The following is a 24,399-nucleotide window of genomic DNA, read 5'->3' on the forward strand; positions in this document are numbered from 1 at the left end:
GATGAGACGTTAAACTGAGGTGCTGTCTGCCCTCTCAGGTGAGTAAGATCATAAGAAGTAAGAGCAGGAGTAGGCTATTCGGCCCCTCAAGCCCGGTCCACTATTCAATAAGATCCTAGCCAATCTGATTGTGGCATTAATTCCACTTTCCTGCCAGCACCCCCTTGACAGCCTTGTAGATCAAAAATCTGTCTAACTCAGCCTTGAATATATCAATCCTTCTGGTAAACCTTCGCTGCACTCCCTCCATAGCAAGAACATCCTTCTTCAGATAAGGAGACCAAAACTGCACACAATACTCCAGATGTGGTCTCACCAAGGCCCTGTATAATTGCAGCAAGACATCCTTGCTCCTGTACTCGAATCCTCTCGCTATGAAGGCCAACATACCATTTGCCTTCTTAACTGCCTGCTGCACCTACATGCTTACTTTCAGCGACTGGTGCACAAGGACACCCAGGTCTCGCTGCACCTCCCCCCTTTCCCAATCTATCACCGTTCAGATAATAATCTGCCTTTCTGTTTTTGTCACCAAAGTGGATAACCTCACATTTATCCACATTATACTGCATCTGCCATGCATTTGCCCACTCACTCAAACTGTCCAAATCACACTGGAGCTTCTCTGCATCCTCCTCACAGCTCACACTCCCACCCAGCGTTGTGTCGTCTGCAAACTTGGATATATTACATTTAATTCCCTCATCTATATCATTAATATATATTGTGAATAGCTGGGGTCCTAGCACTGACCCCTGCGGTACCCCACTAGTTACTGCCTACCACTTGGAAAAAGACCCGTTTATTCCTACTCTTTGTTTCCTGTCTGCCAACCAGTTCTCTATCCATGTCAGTACCTTACCCCCAATCCCATGTGCCTTAATTTTGCACGCTAATCTCTTATGTGGGACCTTATCGAAAGCCTTCTGAAAGTCCAAATACACCACATCCACTGGTTCTCCCTTATCTATTCCACGAGCTACAACCTCAAAAAGTTCCAAGAGATTTGTCAAGCATGATTTCCCTTTTGTAAATCCATGTTGACTTTGTCCGATCCTGTCATTGTTTTTCAAGTGCTCTGCTATTACATCTTTTACAATGGACTCTAGCATTTTCCCCACTACTGATGTCAGGCTAACCGGTCTATAATTCCCTGTTTTCTCTCTACCTCTTTATAGGTATAATGAGTAGGGACTTCAGCAATATTCCAAGGTGCTTCTACCGAATTGCTGAACACAGGAAAACTGCAGGAAAGGCCTCTGGTGATTTGTGGCAAAGTAGATGCTTGTTTTGATAGGGCGTGGTAGCATAGTGGCTATGTTAGTGGATAAGTAATCCAGAGGCCTGACCTAACGAGCCTGAAACATGAGTTCAAATCCACCATGCCAGCTGGGGAATTTAAATTCAGTTAATTAAATAAATCTGGAATTAAAAGCAAGTCTCAACAATAGTGACCAATGAACTACTAGATTGTGGGAAAAACCCATCTGCTCCCTTTAGGGGAAATCTGCTGCCTTTACCTGGTCTGGCCTATATGTAAATCCAGACCCACAGCGATGGTTGAACAAGCCAATCAGTTATATTCAAGAAGGTAACTCACTGTCACGTTCACAAGAGACGGGTCTGGACAGAGTAGATGGGGAGTCACTGTTCCCGCTGGCTCAAGAATCAGAAGACACCACTTTAAGGTGGTTGGCAAAAGAATTAACAGCAACGCGAAGAAAAACTTTCTTACGCAGCGAGTGGTTAGGATCTAGGGCGCACTGTCTCGGTGTGTGGTGAAGGCAGATTCAATCAGTGGTTAGGATCTAGGATGCACTGTCTGGGTGTGTGGTGAAGGCAGATTCAATCAGTGGTTAGGATCTAGGGCGCACTGTCTGGGTGTGTGGTGAAGGCAGATTCAATCAGTGGTTAGGATCTAGGATGCACTGTCTGGGTGTGTCGTGAAGGCAGATTCAATCAGTGGTTAGGATCTAGGATGCACTGCCTGGGTGTGTCGTGAAGGCAGATTCAATCAGTGGTTAGGATCTAGGGCGCACTGTCTGGGTGTGTGGTGAAGGCAGATTCAATCAGTGGTTAGGATCTAGGATGCACTGCCTGGGTGTGTCGTGAAGGCAGATTCAATCAATGGTTCGGATCTAGGATGCACTGCCTGGGTGTGTGGTGAAGGCAGATTCAATCAGTGGTTAGGATCTAGGATGCACTGCCTGGGTGTGTGGTGAAGGCAGATTCAATCAGTGGTTAGGATCTAGGATGCACTGCCTGGGTGTGTGGTGAAGGCAGATTCAATCAATGGTTAGGATCTAGGATGCACTGCCTGGGTGTGTGGTGAAGGCAGATTCAATCAATGGTTCGGATCTAGGATGCACTGCCTGGGTGTGTGGTGAAGGCAGATTCAATCAGTGGTTAGGATCTAGGATGCACTGCCTGGGTGTGTGGTGAAGGCAGATTCAATCAGTGGTTAGGATCTAGGATGCACTGTCTGGGTGTGTGGTGAAGGCAGATTCAATCAGTGGTTAGGATCTAGGGCGCACTGTCTGGGTGTGTCGTGAAGGCAGATTCAATCAGTGGTTCGGATCTAGGATGCACTGCCTGGGTGTGTGGTGAAGGCAGATTCAATCAGTGGTTAGGATCTAGGATGCACTGTCTGGGTGTGTGGTGAAGGCAGATTCAATCAGTGGTTAGGATCTAGGATGCACTGTCTGGGTGTGTGGTGAAGGCAGATTCAATCAGTGGTTAGGATCTAGGATGCACTGCCTGGGTGTGTGGTGAAGGCAGATTCAATCAGTGGTTAGGATCTAGGATGCACTGTCTGGGTGTGTGGTGAAGGCAGATTCAATCAGTGGTTAGGATCTAGGATGCACTGTCTGGGTGTGTCGTGAAGGCAGATTCAATCAATGGTTAGGATCTAGGATGCACTGTCTGGGTGTGTGGTGAAGGCAGATTCAATCAATGGTTAGGATCTAGGATGCACTGTCTGGGTGTGTGGTGAAGGCTGATTCAATCAGTGGTTAGGATCTAGGATGCACTGTCTGGGTGTGTGGTGAAGGCTGATTCAATCAGTGGTTAGGATCTAGGATGCACTGTCTGGGTGTGTGGTGAAGGCAGATTCAATCAGTGGTTAGGATCTAGGATGCACTGTCTGGGTGTGTCGTGAAGGCAGATTCAATCAGTGGTTAGGATCTAGGATGCACTGTCTGGGTGTGTCGTGAAGGCAGATTCAATCAATGGTTAGGATCTAGGATGCACTGCCTGGGTGTGTCGTGAAGGCAGATTCAATCAATGGTTAGGATCTAGGATGCACTGTCTGGGTGTGTGGTGAAGGCAGATTCAATCAGTGGTTAGGATCTAGGGTGCACTGTCTGGGTGTGTCGTGAAGGCAGATTCAATCAGTGGTTAGGATCTAGGATGCACTGCCTGGGTGTGTGGTGAAGGCAGATTCAATCAGTAGTTAGGATCTAGGATGCACTGTCTGGGTGTGTGGTGAAGGCAGATTCAATCAGTGGTTAGGATCTAGGATGCACTGCCTGGGTGTGTGGTGAAGGCAGATTCAATCAATGGTTAGGATCTAGGATGCACTGCCTGGGTGTGTGGTGAAGGCAGATTCAATCAGTGGTTAGGATCTAGGATGCACTGTCTCGGTGTGTCGAGAAGGCAGATTCAATCAGTGGTTACTTTCTAGGGTGCACTGTCTGGGTGTGTGGTGAAGGCAGATTCAATCAGTGGTTAGGATCTAGGATGCACTGTCTGGGTGTGTGGTGAAGGCAGATTCAATCAGTGGTTAGGATCTAGGATGCACTGCCTGGGTGTGTGGTGAAGGCAGATTCAATCAGTGGTTAGGATCTAGGATGCACTGTCTCGGTGTGTCGAGAAGGCAGATTCAATCAGTGGTTACTTTCTAGGGTGCACTGTCTGGGTGTGTGGTGAAGGCAGATTCAATCAGTGGTTAGGATCTAGGATGCACTGCCTGGGTGTGTGGTGAAGGCAGATTCAATCAGTGGTTAGGATCTAGGATGCACTGTCTGGGTGTGTCGTGAAGGCAGATTCAATCAGTCGTTAGGATCTAGGATGCACTGTCTGGGTGTGTCGTGAAGGCAGATTCAATCAGTGGTTAGGATCTAGGATGCACTGTCTGGGTGTGTCGTGAAGGCAGATTCAATCAGTCGTTAGGATCTAGGATGCACTGTCTGGGTGTGTCGTGAAGGCAGATTCAATCAGTGGTTAGGATCTAGGATGCACTGCCTGGGTGTGTGGTGAAGGCAGATTCAATCAGTGGTTAGGATCTAGGATGCACTGCCTGGGTGTGTGGTGAAGGCAGATTCAATCAGTGGTTAGGATCTAGGATGCACTGCCTGGGTGTGTCGTGAAGGCAGATTCAATCAGTGGTTAGGATCTAGGATGCACTGCCTGGGTGTGTGGTGAAGGCAGATTCAATCAGTGGTTAGGATCTAGGATGCACTGCCTGGGTGTGTCGTGAAGGCAGATTCAATCAGTGGTTAGGATCTAGGATGCACTGCCTGGGTGTGTGGTGAAGGCAGATTCAATCAGTGGTTAGGATCTAGGATGCACTGCCTGGGTGTGTCGTGAAGGCAGATTCAATCAGTGGTTAGGATCTAGGATGCACTGCCTGGGTGTGTCGTGAAGGCAGATTCAATCAGTGGTTAGGATCTAGGATGCACTGCCTGGGTGTGTCGTGAAGGCAGATTCAATCAGTAGTTAGGATCTAGGATGCACTGTCTGGGTGTGTCGTGAAGGCAGATTCAATCAGTGGTTAGGATCTGGGATGCACTGTCTGGGTGTGTCGTGAAGGCAGATTCAATCAGGGCTTTCAGAAAAGAATTGGATTACTGTCTGAAGAGAAATGTTTGCAGGGCCGTGGGCAAAAGGCAGAGGAGTGGGACTAGGTGAGTTGCTCTTGCGGAGAACTGGCACGGACGAGACGGGCCGAATGGCCTCTTTCTGTGCTGTCACCATTCTATGAAATTAGGGACGGGCAATAAATGCTGAACTTGCCAGATGGCCACATCCTGTGAATGAATTTAAAAAAGAACACCATATTTTAATCGGATCTGATCGGCCAGTCTAGGGTGAGCATTATCCTGCCTTCAACCCATGCTATATCACCCGTACCTGCACATCAATTCTGTGGCATACAGAAGCTTGCTTGGTTTTTTACAGCACAGAAACAGGCCATTCACTGAAGCAACACCACATTCCATTGTTTATGCTCCATACAAACCTCTTCCTGCCCCTGTTCGGCTCAACCCCTCAGCATATCCTTCTATTCCTTTCTCCCTCATGTGTTTATCCAGTTTCCCCTTAAATGTATCGATACTATTCACCACAACCACTCCCTGTGGTAGAGAGTTCCACATTCTCACCACTATGTGTAAAGCTGTTACTTTTCCTGAATTCCCTATTGTTGGGACATGAGTGAGAGTTTTACTGTGTATCTAACTTGTACTATAGTAGACCCTGAAGTGCTTTATCTAGGAAGAAAAAGAAAGACTTGCATTTCCATAGCGCCTTTCATGACCTCCGGACCTCCCAAAGCGCTTCGTAGCCAATTAATTACTTTTGAAGCGTAGTCACTAAAGGCCTGCTCGGATCTGCAAATGAAACCCAACCCGAGCCCGACAGAACCACATCCGACCCAAGCCCAACCCGGCCCGAGTCCTTTCATTTTTTCCCGCGCCCGACCCGATCCAGCCACCGGAATATAATCAACTTTATTGAAGAGGTTGTGCTCTCCCTTGGATGGAATCGCTCACTGCAGACTAATGCGGAGTGTTTCCCGCCTTGACGTCCTGGCTGTCACTGTGTCCGACCCAGCCTGACCCGGAAGAGGGACCCGACCTGACCCGAACCTGACCCAGGTTGTCGGGTCCCTTCGGGATCGGGTCGGGTAGCCATGCTCTAGTAGTCACTGTTGTAATGTAGGAAATGGAGCAGCCGATTTGTACACAGCAAGCTCCCACAAACTAATGTGGTAATAACCAGAGAATCTGGATTTTGGTGATGTTGGTTAAGGGATCAACATTGTGCTGGGCCTCAGGGGAGAACTGCCCTGCTCTTCTTTGAAATAGTGACCATGGTATCATTTTACACTCACTCAAGAGGGCAGGCAAGACCTCGGGTTCACAACTCAACTGACAGTGCTGCACTCCCGCAGTACTGCACTGGAATGTGGACCTAGATTTGGTGCTCAAGTGGCTCAGTGGGTAGCACTCTTGTACCCAAGGTCATGGGTCTGAGTGCCATTTTGAGATTTCAGCGCATAATATAGAATATAGAATGGCACTTCAGTACTGGATCGTAAAGTATTTAATACATTATACCTCAGCAACCACACAAACCAGGACAATATTAAGATATAGAAGAAATTGCAATTGTATATCATTCTTCACAACATCTCAAAGTACTTTGTAGACAATTAAATGCTCTTTCGAAATATAGTCACTGTTGTAATGTAGGAAATGTGTGGGGCAACTGGTTATTTTTTATTCATTCATGGGATGTGGGCGTCACTGGCCAGGCCAGAATCTATTGCACATCCCTAATTGCCCTTGAGAAGGTGGTGGTGAGCTGCCTTCTTGAACCGTTGCAGTCCATGTAGGGTAGGTACACCCACAGTGCTGTTAGGAAGGGAGTTCCAGGATTTTGACCCAGCGACAGTGAAGGAATGGCGATATAGTTCCAAGTCAGGATGGTGTGCGGTTTGGAGGGGAACTTGCAGGTGGCGGTGTTCCCATGCATCTGCTACCCTTGTCCTTCTAGGTGGTAGAGGTTTGGAAGGTGCTGTCGAAGGAACCTTGGTGAGTTGCTGCAGTGCATCTTGTAGATGGTACACACTGCTGCCACTGTGCATCGGTGGTGGAGGGAGTGAATGTTTGTGGTTGGGGTGCCAATCAAGTGGGCTGCTTTGTCCTGGATGGTGTCGAGTTTCTTGAGTGTTGTTGGAGCTGCACCCATCCAAGGCAGGTGCCTTGTGCCTTGTAGATGGCTTTGGGAAGTCAGGAGGTGAGTGTGCATGGAATGATCCCACCAATAGCAACGTGATAACGACCACACAATCTGTTCTTTGGTGATGTTGGATTGGGGTATAAATATTGGCCATGACAGCGGGGAGACCTCCTTTTCTCTTCTGCCTATAGTGCCATGTGATCCTTTCATTACCCCTTATGGGCAGGCAGGGCTTTGGTTTAATATTCCACCCAAAAGGACAGCACCTGCAACATTACGGGCACAAAGTATTTAGAGCGGGGGTTTGAACCTACAACCTGCTGATAGAGAGGCAAGAGTGCTACCCACTGCACCACAGCTAACACCTAAAAGCAGCTTGTACTAGCCACAGTATCCCAGTTCAGGCCTTGTGCGTTAAACCTCTCTCATCCAACTTACCACAACTCTTCCTTGGGCATCGAAGGAGGCAGACTTGCAGCCAGCATGGCATGGAGAGAGGTATTCAATTCCATCAGTAGCACAGACTGGATTATAGGCCTGATCCCTGCAGGAACACCCCTGATTGCAGCTTAGTTCAATGCCAGATGTGCTAGAAAGTGAAGAGAAAAATTATTTTCAAACAATATAACATCATTATTCATCACTTCCATGTAAACATTTTCTTGATGATTCATTAAGGTGAACACTTCCTTGTAATTAATGCCCCAGGTCCAGTCCAGCATGGATTTGGACACACAATAAATTTCTCCCCCCCCCCCCACCCCTCCCCAACTTTCTCTGCCAGAACAATCAATCTCAACTCCCACCACCAACTCCAAACCACACACCATCCTGACTTGGAACCATATTCCTTCTCTATCACGGGGTCAAAATCCTGGAACTCCCTCCCTAACAGCCCTGTCCGTGTACCTGCACCACATGGACTGCAGCGGTTCAAGGAGACAGCTCACCATAACCTTCCCAAGGGCAATCAAGGATGCGTGATAAATGTTCGCCTTGGTAGCAGCATCTCCATCCCGAGAATTATTTGTTTTTTTATAAAAAAAATAAATGCCAATATTCAGTACCTGATCTGAGAAGTATATATTAATGATTTTGGCATGATCAAGAAGTTTGCAGACAACACAAAGATTGGCCATGTGGTAGATAGCGAGGAAGAGAGCTGTAGGCTGCAGGAAGATATTGATGGTCTGGTCAGATGGGCAGAAAAGTAGCAAATGACTTTCAACCTGGAGAAGCGTGTGGTAATGCATTTGGGGAGGTCAAGCAAGTCAAAGGAATACACGATTAATGGGAAAATACGGAGAAGTGTAGAGGAAGTGAGGGACCTTGGAGTGAACGTCCACAGGTAGAAGGTAGCAGGACAGGTCGATAAGGTGGTTAAGAAGGCATATGGAATCCTTTCCTTTATTAGCTGAGGTATAGAATATAAGAGCAGGAAGGTTATGCTGGAACTGTATAACTCATTGGTTAGGCCACAATTTGAGTACTGTGTGCAGTTCTGGTCACCTCATTACAGAAAGGATGTAATTGCACTAGAGAGGATACAGAGGAGATTTATGAGGATGTTGCCAGGACTGGAAAAATGCAGCTTTGAGGAAAGATTGGATAGGCTGGGGTTGTTCACCTTAGAACAGAGAAGGCCGAGGGTAGATATGATTAAAATGTACAAAATTTTGAGGTGCCTGGATAGAGCGGAGGTGAAGGGTCTATTAACCTTAGCAGAGAGGTCAGTGATGAGGGGGCATAGATTTAAAGTGATTGGTAGAAAAATTAGAGGGGAGATGAGGAAAACATTTTCACCCAGAGGGTGGTGGGAGTCTGGAACTCACTGCCTGAAAGGGTAGTTGAGGCAGAGACCCACAACTCATTTAAAAGGAGTCTGGATATGCACCTCAGGTGCCGTAATCTGCAGGGCTACGGACCAAATGCTGGAAGATGAGATTAGAACAGGTGGATCGTTTTTTGGCCACACAGACACGATGGGCCATGTGGCCTCTTCCTGTGCCTTAAACCTTCTATGATTCTACTAAGCTATTCCCTATGTGTGAGCCTAGACATTGGCAGACTGTCTGAGTACAGATTAGCATGATTTGGAGGAAAGTATAGGTGGTCTGATTAGCAAGTTTGCAGACGACACTAAGATTGGTGGAGTAGCAGATACTGAAGGGGACTGTCAGAGAATACAACAGAATATAGATAGACTGGAGAGTTGGGCAGAGAAATGGCAGATGGAGTTCAATCAGGGCAAATGCGAGGTGATGCATTTTGGAAGATCCAATTCAAGAGTATACAGTAAATGGAAAAGTCCTGGGGAAAATTGATGTACAGAGAGATTTGGGTGTTCAGGTCCATTGTTCCCTGAAGGTGGCAACGCAGGTCAATAGAGTGGTCAAGAAGGCATACGGCATGCTTTCCTTCATCGGACGGGGTATTGAGTACAAGAGTTGGCAGGTCATGTTACAGTTGTATAGGACTTTGGTTCGGCCACATTTGGAATACTGCGTGCAGTTCTGGTCGCCACATTACCAAAAGGATGTGGATGCTTTGGAGAGGGTGCAGAGGAGGTTCACCAGGATGTTGCCTGGTATGGAGGGTGCTAGCTATGAAGAGAGGTTGAGTTGATTAGGATTATTTTCATTAGAAAGGCGGAGGTTGAGGGGGGACCTGATTGAGGTGTACAAAATCATGAGAGGTATAGACAGGGTGGATAGCAAGAAGCTTTTTCCCAGAGTGGGGGATTCAATTACAAGGGGACACGAGTTCAAAGTGAAAGGGGAAAAGTTTAGGGGGGATATGCGTGGAAATTTCTTTACGCAGAGGGTGGTGGGTGCATGGAACGCTTTGCCAGCGGAGGTGGTAGACGCGGGCACGATAGCGTCTTTTAAGATGTATCTAGACAGATACATGAATGGGCAGGAAGTAAAGAGATACAGACCCTTAGAAAATAGGCGACAGGTTTAGATAGAGGATTTGGATCGGCGTAGGCTTGGAGGGCCGAAGGGCCTGTTCCTGTGCTGTAATTTTTCTTTGTTCTCTTTGTTCTTTGAAACTCTCCCTGATTTTAAATTTAATCCAGTGTGAGGGTGCAGATGAAGGTGCTCTCACGGTACAGTTAGGTCAGGAGTTCCAGGATTTTAACCAGTAATGATGAAAGAATGGCCAATATCTGCCCAAGTCAGGATGCTGTGTGACTCAGAGGGGAACTTGCAGGGATGGTGCTTTGGTTTAATGTATCATCTGAAAAGGACGCACCACTGACAGTGCAGCTCTCCCTCAGTACTGGCACTGAGAGTGTCAGTTGAGATTTTTTGTTGAAATAGCTGGAGGGGGGCTTGAACCTACAACCGTCTGGCTCAGAAGCAAGAGTGCTACCCACTGAGACATCTAATTGCAGATTACACTATGCATAACATCCCAACACTTGTTCGTCTAGGCAGTGGAAGTTGTGGGTTTGGAAGGTGCCGTTAAAGGAGCCTTGGCGAGATGCTACAGTACACTGTGTCAGTGGTGGAGGGAGTGAATGTTGAAGGTTGTGGATGGGGTGCCAATCAAGTGGTCTGCTTTGTCCTGGATGTTGTCGAGTTTCTTGAGTGTTGGTGGAGCTGCTGCCATCCAGGCAAGTGAAGAGAATTGAGGTCGTACTTCTGACTTGTGTCCACAGAACTAGAGACAGGCGTTAATTATCAAATATCAGGAGACAACTTTAGGGAAGAACACCTCAAGGTGGGATGTGCATTACCTATTCAAGGAATGGTAGTTGTGGTTTATTCCAGCAACTAACTGTGTTGAGCAGCCCAGGAACAAGAGCGGTGTTGTGGTACAAATGGAGACAAAGATGGCCAGGAAACACATGATGGCCGAGCCCCTGAGGGTTATATTAAATCTCCTCATAATGGCTCCGCCAATTAAGATTCCAAACACAGCTCCAGGGACATGTACGCTCCCTTGAGTCAGAAGAAAAGGAACAGTTAAAATACAGCAATCAAACTAATTCAGACTAGTCAACAAACAAATAATAGCACAGGAGTAAACATTCATCTGGGCCAATTTTGGGGCCAGAATTAACGGTGCCTGTCTCAACTGGAAGGCTCCATTTCGGCCCTAATAGTAGTCACTGCTATAATGTGGGAACCGCCAATTTATGCACAGCAAGCTCCCACAAACAGCAATGAGATAAATGACCAGATAATTTATTTTGGCCATGTGAGCTAATTATTAGACAAGCACTGGGGAGAACTTGCTCACTCTTCATTGAAATAGCAACAATGGGGTCGTTTACCTCCCCCTGAGAGGGTAGAGAGTAACGTCACGTCTTGAAAGATGGCACCTCCGACGGTGCAGCAATCCCTCAGTACTGCACCGGGAGTATCAGCTGGATTTTGTGCTCAGGTCTCTGGACTGGGGCTTGAACGCACAAACTTCTGACATAGAGACCTACCGAGGCAAGGTTGACACTATGGATGAGAAAATCTACCAGGGTTCCCAAACATAGACATGGAGCGAGTATAATCCCTTTTAGATTTATTCTTGGGACGTGGGTGTCACTGGCAAGGCTGGCACGAATTTCCAATCCCTAATTATCACCAATGAAACTTGAGTGAGGCGCTGGAGTGGAGGAGAGTGACGGCCACCTGGAGTTTGTCAAACCATCTGCCCTGTCACGCCACACCTCCCAGTCTTTGTCAACATTGGAAAGCCAAAGAACATGACAGGAAACTTGAGGGAAGGAACTGAGCATCAGAAAGATTCTACTTTTTATCTGGCATTCTCACCAATCAATAGATTTGCAAACGAGGCAGTCACAGAGAACTGTTGTTCCAGGAACTTGCTGATGAAGACGGTTAATCCGGACATCAGAGCTGACATACACACCTGCGCCAACACAACTAGGAGGTAAACAGAGCTCCTTAAAGTCCGCAGCAATATAAAAGGAAAACCTGAGGGTAAGAGAAACAGGACTTTTAGGCTGGAGCATTGTGACTCCGTAGAATAGTATCAAGGAATCTTGCAACACAGGAGGTCATTTGGCCCATCAAAATTGTGCTGGCCCTTTGCAAAAGTTATCCAATTTAGGCCCACTCTCCAGCTTTTTCTCTGCAACTCTACAAATTCATCCTCTGTGAAGGAATTGTTTGTATATCAACCGGTTCAGGTATGAAACCTGTGTAGTTACTTGTTTTCCCACAGGTGGGGCTTCCTCGCTTTGGCAGCTCTTTCGGGCTTGTGACATCTTGTTTGAAGCTGTCGCTAATGATTTGCTGGGAAAATAAACAGACAACCTTGCATTGTCTGATAAAAAAGGACTTTCACTTCCAGCAGTGTGTGTGCTCAAAGACCTGCATCACCTCCTGGTGCAGCTACACCTCAAATTAGAAATTCTCACCTTCATGTCCAAATCCCTCCATGGGTTTGACTCCCTGTAATCTCCTCTAACCCTCTGAGCTCTCTGTGCTCCTCCAATTCTGACCTCTTGCCCATCCCTGATTTTAATCGCTCCATCAATTGGTGGCCTTGCCTTCAATTGCCTGGGCCCTAAGCTTCGGAAATCCCTGCCTCAACTTCTCCACCACTCTCTTCTCATTTCAGTCACTCCTTAAAACTTATGTGTTTGACCAAGCCTTCGGTCACCTGTCCTAATATCTCCTTATGTGGCTCAGTGACAAATTTCACTATATGACACTCCTGTGAAGGGTGCAGGACTAGTTGGAAAGCTCTTTCAAAGAGCCAGCACAGGAATGATGGGCCGAATGGTCTCCTTCTTTAATGTCAGATTCTAAAGTGTTATATCCAATGGGAGGTGCTGAGAAACGTACTCTTAATGAACTGGAGCAGGGAGAGGTCTTGTGTTGCAACCTCTGGTTTAGATTTTAATTTGTTCAGTTGTTTTTCCGATTTGTTTTCACCCTCGGGATCCTCAGATTCCTGGAAGATAAATGGAGAATAAGTATCACAATCAATCAATTACAGCAATGGTCATTGATATGGACTGATTTCCTTCAACAGCATCTTCCAAACTGTAACCATCTGGAAGAACACAGGCGCATGGGAACATCACCACCTGGGTGTCTTGTCAGTAAGTCACTGAAAGCTAACATGCAGGTGCAGCAAGCAATTAAGAAGGCTAATGGTATGTTAGTTTTTATTGCAAGAGGATTTGAGTACAGGAGTAGTGAAGTCTTACTTCAATTGTATAGAACCTTGGTTAGACCACACCTGGAGTACTGTGTGCAGTTTTGGTCCCTTTACCTTAGAGGGAGTGCAACGAAAGTTCACCAGATTTGTTCCCGGGATGGTGGGACTGTACTATGAAGAGAGATTGGGGAAACTGGGCCTGTATTCTCTAGAGTTTTGAAGAATGAGAGATGATCGCATTGAAACTTACAAAATACTTGGATTGCTCCGTGGAGAGCTGGCATGGACTCAATGGGCCAAATGGCCTCCTTCTACGCTGTAAATGACTCTATGACTCTAATGCCTGGGCGGGCGGGTAGTCTTGAAACATCATATCCCCTCCCCAACACAACCCCAATTCATGATAAGCAGTGGTACCCAGCGCCTTATTCATCCAGAACCAGGAGACCCCCAATACCCAAATGGCCCAGAGAAACAAGCAGCTGGACATAGCTTTCTCCAGCATTTAGGAACCTGGGGATGCCCCACCCAGTCAGGAGGTGGGGTGGGAGCAATGGTGAGAAGCTGTTCCTAGATTTCTCTTCCAGGCCTTGCAGAGGATATAGATGGGGAAGCTGCCTTCTCTCAGGCACAAGGTGAGTCCCAAGTGTTCTCTCAGTCCCGTCACTCGTCACTCGTCACCCGTCACTCCCTGTGCTCGCTGACCTACATTGGCCCAAATTAAGCAAAGTCTCAATTTTAAAATTCTCATCCTTGATTTCAAATCCCTCCATGGCCTTATCCTTCCCTATCTCTGCAATCTCCTCCAGCCCCACATCTCTCAGATCGCTGCGCTCCTCCAATTCTGGCCTCTTGTGCATCCCTGATTTTAATCAAAGAACAAAGAACAGTGCAGCACAGGAACAGGCCATTCGGCCCTCCAAGCCTGCGCCGATCTTGATGCCTGCCTAAACTAACACCTTCTGCACTTCCGGGGACCGTATCCCTCTATTCCCATCCTATTCATGTATTTGTCAAGATGTCTCTTAAACGTCATTATCGTACCTGCTTCCACCACCTCCCCCGGCAGCAAGTTCCAGGCACTCACCACCCTCTGTGTAAAGAACTTACCTCGCCACTGGTGGCTGTGCCTTCAGCTGCCTGGGCCCCAACCTCTGGAATTCCCTCCCTAAAACTTTCCACCTCTCTCTCCTCCTTTAAGATGCTCCTTAAACCCTATCTCTTTGACCAAGCTTTTGATCAGCTGTCCTAATATCTCCTTCTGTGGCTCAGTGTCAAATTTTGTTTGATAATGTTCCTGTGAAGTGCCTTGGGATGTTTTACTGCATTAAATGCGCTATATAAATGCAAGTTATTCGAGAACCTGTGCTATGTGAGGTAATGTTCAGAGCTTCTAAGGGCTCCTGTGCTTGTGGTTATCAAGAAATTTTCTGCAGAATTGGCTGGAACAAACAACAGCTGGATATTGTACAAAAATCGTCAGATCTTCAAAGCCCTTCACGATACAAGTTGCAATCATAAAGATAATTTTGATAGAGTGCTACATAAAAGGTTACTATGCAAGATAAGAGCTCATGGTGTTGGGGGTAATGTGTTAGCACAGACAGAGGACTGGCTAACTAACGGGAAACAGAGAGTCGGGATAAATGGGGCTTTTTCACGTTGGCAAACTGTAACTAGTGGAGTGTCACAGAGATCAGTGATGGGGCCTCAACTATTTACAATCTATATTAATGACTTTGGATGAAGAGTGTATTGTGTAGCCAAATTTGCTAAGATACAAAGATTGGTAGGAAAGCAAGTTGTGAGGAGGACATAAAGGGTTGAACTTCCAGGGACTCCCTGAAGTCAGGAACAGAAGTGGGAAGGGGGGTGGGGTAGGGTAGGCCCAGAGCTGGCAATGTTCACCAGGACTGGCGCTGTGAACTCTCAATCCGTGCACACTGGCAGCAGCTTCCGAGTTTGGCTCAAGCGTAACCCAATGGTTGAGCTTCCACAGAGGGAAATGAAGGATTAAGTGGCGAGCGTTGATATGCGTCAGGAGAGAGCTGCACCTGCTTCAGACTGAGGCAGGGATCACCCCGTACAAGGGGTAAGTAGCCTGTAATATAAATTAGCCCCAAAGTGATCATCTAAACTAGTTTCAATCATGTACAGAGAGAAGAACTTTCCAGATCTGCGTCCCTTCATCGTCCTGGGTTTCAATCTGGTTTCTCGACTCTCACTAGAGATCACATGGCTCCAGAAATGGGTGGACAGTATCTATACTGTCATAGCATGGGATGTGCTGAATGAGGCATAGGGCCTTTCCTGTATGTTATTTTCATATACATCTATAAAAATCTCCTGAGCACACTTCAGAGGTTGGGGTTCAGGGACCTTATTGGAGAACTATACCAATACAGCTAATGACGTAGTAGCATGGCATGTCACAGTGTGGTTTTACTGTGAGAGCTGCTTTGAGGCAGAAAGATTCACAGCACAGAAGGAGGCCATTTAGCCCATCGTGTCGATGCTGGCTGATAAAGAGTTATCCAGTTTAATCCCACTCTCCAGCTCTTCGGCTATAACCTGTAGATTATGACACTTCAAATGTATATCCAAGTATTTTTTTTTAATGTGATGAGGGTTTCTGCCTCTACCACCCTTTCAGACAGTGAGTTCCAGACCCTCACCACTCTCTGGGTGAAAAAATTACTCCTCAATTCCCTCCTAATCCTTCCACCAATTACTTTAAATCTATGCCCCCTGGTTATTTACCTCTCTGCTGAAGGAAAACGTTCTTCCTATCCACTCTATCCAGACCCCTTCTGAGGCACCGAGTTCTATTCCAAAACCGTGACCTCTCTCACTGTAACCAACTCAAAAATTAACACAAGATGTCACTCATTGACACAGCTCATTCTTTGGTACTGTGTACAGTTCTGGACACCATACCTTAGAAGCAATATATTGGATTTGGAAAGGAGTGCAGAGCAGATTCAACAGAATGTTCTGATGAAAGGTCACAGACCTGAAACGTTAACTCTGCTTCCCTCTCCACAGATGCTGCCGGACCTGCTGAGTATTTCCAGCACCTTCTATTTTTGTTTCAGTTTTCCAGCATCCGCAGTATTTTGCTATTGTGTTATGTAGAAGGTTACTGGGTCTCTGAGGGTCGGGTATGTGAAACGATCACATAAACTGCGCTTGTATGTCCTGGAATGTGAAAGGTTGGGGTGATTGAGGCATTTAAGATTTCGAAAGGAATTGATCGGGTAGTTAGAGAGAAACTTTTTCCGCTGGTTTGGGGGGTGTGGTGGGGAGTCTAGGACAAGGGGACATACCTTAAAATCCGAGCCAGACCATTCAGAGGAGGAGAAGTTAGGAAAGACGTCTTCACACAAACGGTGGCGCAAGTCTGGAATTCTCTCCCACAAAAAGCAGTAGATGCTCGCTAAATTAATCATTTTATATCAGAGATTAATAGATTTTTGCTAGCCAATAGTGCAAAACCCCATCCAAGGTGGGCTAGATGGTGTCAAGGTACAGATTATCCATGATCCCGTTAACTGGTGGAACAGGCTTGAGGGGCTGAATGGCCTCCTCCTATTCCGTATTTCTTCACATTGCCGCCTTGGCCAATGGACCTACCTCCTTGGGCATCTCCCTTGGGAAGAAGAAGTATGGAATAGAGACCAATGCAACACAACTGGCTGCCATGAGGAATCCCAGCCACCAGGCCCCAACCCAACGTGGGTCTCCGAACTTCAAATCAATCTCATCTGTAACAGTGGGGAAAAAAAACTAAATAAATATCAGGCCATGTAAAATCCTAAAGAAGAAACCAGAGCACCAAAAACAAAAGGCATCATCACAGGTCAGCTGGAAGATACATCGGGCTGAATTTTACCGACCCCCCCCCATTGCTGTGGATCACAGATGTTGCAGGGAGAAGTCCGCCTCGACCCGCGATGGCGAGAAGGGCTCGCCTCATATTACCGCTGGCAGGGGGACCTCGGTGCAGCCCCCCCTCGCCGCCTAGCGGCGGGCCCTTCATCTGAATATTCAAATGAACATAAATGAGATGCTAATAAACTTGCCCGCAGACGGCGGACTTCCCACGCCGATTTTACGGCCTCCATTTGGCCTTCACGCACCTTCGGAACTCCACGCAGAGTTCCGAGGTGAAAACCTGGTAGGGAGGAGTGGGGGGGGGGGGGCGTTGCCGGTGGTTGGTGAGGAATAAAATTTTCAGGGCGTGAGAGGTGGAGGAAGACATTTATTACTGGCTTTGGGTATGGTGGGAAGGGGTTGAAGGTCAAAGGGAACAAATGTCGGGGGAGAAAGTTTGTGATACTAATAAAGTTTTATCATGGCGGTGGAGGGCAATTAATGCATGATTTACCCATTGGGGAGTGGGAGATGGGATATCCCAGAGACCAGCACCTTTACATATTAAAATGTTACAGAAGGGCTTGAAGCCCTTTAAAAATGGCGGCGGTGCCTGCGCAGTGGCGCTGGACGCCGTTGCTGGGAATGTGGCGGCCGCCCCTACACATCATCGGGGGCGGCCGCTCTGCACCCACTATTTAAATGAGCCCCCACGCAAATATCGCGGGGGCTCCTCGGCATTCCTTCCGTGTCGGAAGGCCGCCGAGTTGGAAGCCTGCCGCCGAGGCACGCAGTGTGCGATTAAAATTCAGCCCATCATGTAGAGCTGTTTGGAATCAAACGGACTTTAAAATGAAAACCTGGGATCTGATTCATGAGCTGTGCCAAGTTACTTAATATGACTTGGGGCCAAGGGGATTTTCCTAGGAAGAGAGACTGATGAGGCCTATGTTCCCTGGAGTTTAGAAGAATGAGGGGTGATCTAATGGAACCGTATAAAATTCTTCAGGCACTTGACAGGGTAGATGCTGAGAAAATGTTTCCCCTGGTTGGAGAATCTAGAACGCGGGGTCACAGTCTCAGGATAAGGGATCCTTTAGGACTGAGATGAAGAGAAATTTCTTCACCCAATCGGTTGTGTATCTTTGGAATTCTCTACCCTAGGGAGCTGTGGATACTCAGTCATTGAGTATATTCAAGTGAGAGGTCGATAGATGTTTGGGTACTAATGGAATTAAGAAATATGGGGATAGTGCAGGAAGGTGGCTTTTTTATTCTTTCATGGGATGTGGACATCACTGGCAAGGCCAGCATTTGTTGCACATCTGTAATTGCCCTTGACAACTGAGTGTCTTGTTAGGCCATTTCAGAGGGCAGTTAAGAATCAACCGCATTGCTCTGGAGTCACATGTAAGCCAGACCAGGTAAGGACGGCAGATTTCCTTCACGAAAGGACATTAGTGAACCAGGTGTGTTTTACCACAATGAATAATTGTTTCATGGCACCATTATTGAGATGAGCTTTCAATTTCAGATTTTTATTAATGAATTGATTTTAAATTTAACCAGCTGCTATGGTGCGATTTGAACCCGTGTCCCCAGAGCATTAGCCTGGGCCTCTGCATTACTAATTCAGTGACATTACCACTACGCAACCATCTCCTGAGGTAGATCAGGCATGTCCGGTTGAGTGGCAGAGCAGACTCGAAGGACCAAGTGGCCAACTCCAGCTCCTATTTCTTATGTTCCCACGAAATGTGGGTGATTGTAGAGGACCACAGTGTTCCTCAGACAAAGCAGTGATTTGTGTTTCTCTCAGAGTCACTCCCCTATCAATGACTCCTGTGGAAATGTATGGATGTTAGTTTTAGGTGGAATAGTTGCCCCTGATCCCTCCACATTTGAGAAGCCAGTCAACCCCTGGGCTCATGCATAATGAGGGGTCCTGGCTGTGAGTCATAGGCTGGTTTGTATAAGCCATATCTCTGGGAGAGGATGTTTTTCCAAAGAGATGTTAAACCCAGGCCCTTATCTGCCCTCTCAGGAGAACATCAAAGACCTTATGGCCAGTATTTCGAAGAGCAGGAGGGTTCTTATTGCTGTCCTGAGCAAGTATTTATCCCTCAATCATCACCTAAATTAGACGATCTGAACATCTATCTTTTTGCTATTTTTGGAAGATTGCTGTGCACAAATTGGCTAATGCACTTCCTATATTATAACAGTGATGACACTTCAACCAAAGCAAAATACTGCGATGCTGCCAATCTAAAATGAGAATAAGATATGCTCAAAATACTCAGCAGGCAGGCAGCATCTGTGGAGAGAGTTAATGCTCCAGGTCGCTGTTGTTACGTCAATGTTTTAAAAGTACTTCAATGGCTGCAAATTGCTTTGGGACATCCCGAGGTCATGAAAGGCACTAGATAATTGCAAGTCCTTCCATTCCATGTAGCACCGTGGGTGTACCTACCTCACATGGACTGCAGTGGTTCAAGGCAGAAGCTCATCACCACCTTCTCAAGGGGAATTAGGGATGGGCAATAAATGCTGGCCGAGCCAGCGACGCCCACATCCCATGAATGAATAAAACAAAAAGAACCCAATAAGAATTACAGTATGTATGCACGTTCTGGATCAGTTCACTGATGGAATTCAAGATTAACTTCAGGCAGTGAATGTTATAAACAACATCCCTCCTAAAGTTTGGGGTCCAACTTAATGGCTGTGAGACTGTCTTCCCCCATGTGTGTAGCACTCGACATCTCTTTGGAGACACGTCAACTGGGAATTACACAACAGGAACAAAGCTTCATAATGCATAACAATCAGATCAAAATGACAGACGGCAAAAGACCAACTTGTTCATCCATCCGCTCCCATAAGACTGTCTTGCTTTGTGCGTCACAATACAAACACTCCCTACCCCACCCAGAGCCACGTAGTCTCCTGGACAGTGGATGGGGTTGGGAGGAGCGGTGACATGGTTATTGGGGAATCTATGTAAAAAAGTTTTGATAGAGCAAATAAGGAGAAAGTGTTTCTTCCAGCAGGAGGGTCAGTAACAAGAGGACACAGATTTAAGATTATTGGCGGAAGAGCGAGTTGTCATGACCTGGCATTGGTTCCCGGTGATGGCCAATTAAAAACAGCTAGCGGTGGCCACTGCTGAGGCTGCAGGACGAGGAGGAGGGTGCCTCCATGTTGAGGTGCCCTCAAAGTTTTTTCAGCAAGACAGGGCAAGACAGGTCCCAGCGATCAGCGGGGAGGAGTGAGGGGCCGTGCTCCTGTAGTGGCGCCTTAGCTGTGGGAGCAGACACTGCTGCCGGGGAGTGACCATTAAGGAAGGCTCCCAATCCCGGGAACCCGCTGGGAGAGCATCAGAATTTTCCTGGTCTCCCGAAACAGCGGTGGCACCCTCCCTGATACCGGTAAAATCCCACAGGGGCGGGAGGTGGTCCTCAATTGGGCACTTAAAGGAGTTAACATGGTAAACAGAAAGAAACTCTTTCTTCTGATGGGAGAGTCCAGAACAGGGGAGAATAACCTTAAAATTAGAGTCAGGTCATTCAGGAGTGATAGCAGGAAGCACTTCTTCACCCAAAGGATGGTGGAAATCTGGAACTCTCTTCCCCAAAAACTATTGACCTGAGGGTCAACTGAAAATTTCCAAACTGGAGTTTGATAGATAGTTAGGCAAGGCCATTAAGGATTACGGAGCCAAGGTGGGTTACATAGAGTGAAGATACAGATCAGCCATGATCTAATTGAAGGCTGGAACAGGCTTGAGGAGCTCAACAGTCTCATCCTGTTCCTATATCATTAACAGTATGCGAGGGGTAACTCTGATGTTGGGTGACGGTTAGAGATTGCACCCCGATATTGAAGTAAGTGGGGCTCAATCTGACATTGCCCATTTTACATTGATAAAAAATTCACCACTGTGCGGGGAATATCAGCTTCTGACTGAAACACTTACCGGCTGATAGTTTATCAATGTCAACGTAGAAACGGAGAACGGTGGAGCCCAACATGAAGCCAAACGCTGGACCTAGAACGCTAACCGCAAACAAAATCCCTAAAGGGGAAAACAGAACAATCAGGGAGTGAAACCCAGCACCCTTTGACAAAATAAGTGGACAGATGAATTTTTCTTCTTTAAACGTTGATAAATGTTAATGCTGGGGAAGGTTCTGCAGTGCAACACACCACCAGGACTGAATGTAGGAAGAGATAAAAGGGGATAAGTCAGGAGTTATGGTAGGCTGATGGCAAACTTGGACCTTAAAGTCTGTGGAAGACAGAAAGACTTTCAAAACCTAAATTGGGTGTCTGCCTCTTTGCTACCTTGATTTATCCTATAGTATCTCCAACTCTTTCAGACCAAGGCCGAGGTTAGGCATCAGCCAAGGTTCAATGGGTATCACTCATGTCGCCGAGTCAGAGGTTGTGAGTTCAAGCCTCACTCCAGAGACTTGAGCATAAAAATTCTAGGCCAACACTCCCAGTGCAGTAATGAGGGAGCTGGATTAGACATTAAGCCAAGGCCCTGACTGCTCTCTCAGCTGGATGCAAGAGGCCCTATTTCAAAGAAGAGCAGGGGAATTCTTCCTGGTGTCCAAAAGCCAATATTCATCCCTCGACCAAGATCAGAAACAGATTGTCTGGTCATTATCACCTTGCTGTTTGTAGACGTTTTCTGTGTGCAAATTGGTTGCCTCATTACAACAGTGACTCCCCTTGAAAAGTGCTTAATTGGCTCTAAAGTGTTTTGGGACATCCTGAAGTTGTGAAAGGCACTACATAAATGCAAGCTCTTTCTTAATAGAGCTGAGAACTCTTGATCCAAATGTCTACATACTCAACCAATGAGCACATGTTAGGAGTAAAATCCTTTGAAGAAGTAACATGTGCTGTGGGTAAAGGGGAACCGGTGGATGTACTGTACTTAGATTTCTAGAAGGCATTTGATAAGGTGCCACATCACAGGTTATTGCGGAAAATAAAAGCTCATTGTGTAGGGGGTAACATATTGGCATGGATAGAAGATTGGTTAGCTAACAGGAAACAGAGAGTAGGCATAAATGGGTCATTTTCTGGTTGGCAAGATGTAACAAGTGGTGTGCCACAGGGATCTGTGCTGGGGCCTCAACTTTTTACAATTTATATAAATGACTTGGATGAAGGGACCGAAGGTATGGTTGCTAAATTTGCTGATGACACAAAGACAGGTAGGAAAAGTAACTTGTGAAGAGGACATAAGGAGGCTACAAAGGGATATAGATAGGTTAAGTGGGTGGGCAAATATCTGGCAAATGGAGTATAATGTGGGAAAATGTGAAATTGTCCATTTTGGCAGGAAGAATAAAAAAGAAGCATATTATCTAAATGGTGAGAGATTGCAGAGCTCTGAGATACAGAGGGATCTGGGTGCCCTAGTGCATGAATCACAAAAGGTTAGTATGCAGATACAGCATGTAATTAGGAAAGCTAATAGAATGTTATTGTTTATTGCGAGGGGAATTGAATACAAAAGTAGGGAGGTTATGCTTCAGTTATACAGGGCATTGGTGAGACCACATCTGGAGTACTGTGTACAGTATTGGTCTCCTTATTTAAGGAAGGATGTAAATGTGTTGGAGGCAGTACAGAGAAGGCTTACTAGACTAATACCTGGAATGGGCAGGCTGTCTTATGATGAAAGATTGGACAGGCTAGGCTTGTATCCGCTGGAGTTTAGAAGAGTAAGAGGCGACTTGATTGAAACATATAAGATCCTGAGGGGTCTTGACAGGGTGGATGTGGAAAGGATGTTTCCCCTTCTGGGAGAATTGAGAACTAGAAGTCACTGTTTAAAAATAAGGGGTCGCCCATTTAAGACAGAAATGAGGGGAAATTTTTTCTCAGAGGGTCGTGAGTCTTTGGAATTCTCTTCCTCAAAAGGCAGTGGAAGCAGAGTCTTTGAATATTTTTAAGGCAGAGGTAGATAGATTCTTGATAAACAAGGGGGTGGAAGGTTATTGGGGGTAGGCGGGAATGTGGAGTTGAGGTTACAATCAGATCAGCTATAATCTTATTGAATGGCAGAGCAGGCTCGAGGGGCGAAGTTGCCTACTCCTGCTCCTAATTAGCATGTTCGTATGAAATTAACGTACCAAGATACAAAGGCGAGTTCCTATCACTGGCAAAATCATCAACATATGATATCCCAAAAGGTTGAATGGGAACACCACCGATTCCCAAAAGTAACTGCCCAACTATCAGCAGGGAAAGCATTTGATAATCACTGTCGATTTTCTCCAGGCTGCAACTCTCATTGTTTAGGTTCTTGCCTTCGTCTGACAAGTGGCAGATATCGGAGACATTGCCAACACTACCTGCAAGCAAAAAAGAAACAATAACTTTATTGAATTAAATACAACAACAACAACTTGTAATTATGTAGCACCTTTAACATGTCCCCAGGCGCTTCACAGGAGCGTTCTGAAACAAAATTTGACACCGAACCACATGTGGAGATATTAGGGCAGGTGACCAAAAGCTTGGTCAAAGAGGTAGGTTTTATGAAGGAAAGAGAAGTCGTGAGGTTTAGGGCGGGAAGTCCAGAGCTTAGGGCCTCGGTAGCTGAAGGCACGGCTGCCAATTGTGGAGTGATTAAAATCGGGGATGCTCAAGCGAAGCGCAGATTTCAGGAGGAGTATTGCTGTAGGAAGTTACAGAGATAGGGAGCAGGCTAGGCCTTGAAAGGATTTGAAAACAAAGATGAAAATTTTAAAATCAAATTATACACACAAGTAATGGTAGAGATTTGAGTTTGCACTGTTGACAGGAGCTTAGAATCATAGGAACATAGGGACTGGAGTAGGCCATTCATCCCGTCGAGCCTGCTCCACCATTCAATTAGATCATGGCTGATCATCTATCTCAACGCCACTTTCCCATGCTACCTTCATATCCCTTAATGTCATTTGTCTCCAGAAATCTATCAATATCTGTTTTGAACATGCTCAATGATTGAGCTTTCAAACAGTGCAGGAGACCATTCAGCTCTTTGAAAGAGCTATCCAATTAGTTCCACTCCCCTGCTCTTTCCCCATAGCCCTGAAAATTGTTCTCTTCAAGTAAATTCCCTTTTCAAAAGTTCTATTGAATCTACTTCCACCTCCCTTTCTGGCAGTGCATTCCAGATCACAACACACTGCGAAAAATAAAATTCTCCTCATCTCCCCCTCTGCTTGTTTTCCAATTATTTTAAAACTGTTCTCTGGTTACTCAGCCTCCTGGCAGTGGGAACAATTTTCAACACCCCAATTAAATCTCCCCTTAACCTTCTCTGTTCTAAGGAGAACAATCCCTGCTTCTCCAGTCTGTCCGCATAACTGAAGTCTCTCATCCCTGGTATCATTCTGGTAAATTTCCTCTGCACCC

At 46.4% G+C, this 24,399-nt stretch overlaps 1 protein-coding gene across 1 annotated transcript in view; it reads right to left on the reverse strand.

Annotated features, from left to right (window-relative positions):
- The window catches only part of LOC137371109 (solute carrier organic anion transporter family member 2B1-like), a 91,205-nt gene that overhangs the window by 14,957 nt on the left and 51,849 nt on the right, over window positions 1-24,399 (reverse strand). The window contains exons 5-11 of the mRNA XM_068033052.1: window positions 23,127-23,348; window positions 20,951-21,049; window positions 16,732-16,862; window positions 12,780-12,888; window positions 11,739-11,903; window positions 10,706-10,910; window positions 7,402-7,552 (exon numbers count right to left, since the gene is read on the reverse strand). Of these exons, the coding sequence (XP_067889153.1) occupies window positions 7,402-7,552; window positions 10,706-10,910; window positions 11,739-11,903; window positions 12,780-12,888; window positions 16,732-16,862; window positions 20,951-21,049; window positions 23,127-23,348 (1,082 nt within the window). The remainder of the gene's footprint in view (window positions 1-7,401; window positions 7,553-10,705; window positions 10,911-11,738; window positions 11,904-12,779; window positions 12,889-16,731; window positions 16,863-20,950; window positions 21,050-23,126; window positions 23,349-24,399) is intronic.

This window comes from Heterodontus francisci, chromosome 6 (assembly GCF_036365525.1).
Source record: "Heterodontus francisci isolate sHetFra1 chromosome 6, sHetFra1.hap1, whole genome shotgun sequence".
In the NCBI taxonomy this organism is placed as follows: domain Eukaryota; kingdom Metazoa; phylum Chordata; class Chondrichthyes; order Heterodontiformes; family Heterodontidae; genus Heterodontus; species Heterodontus francisci.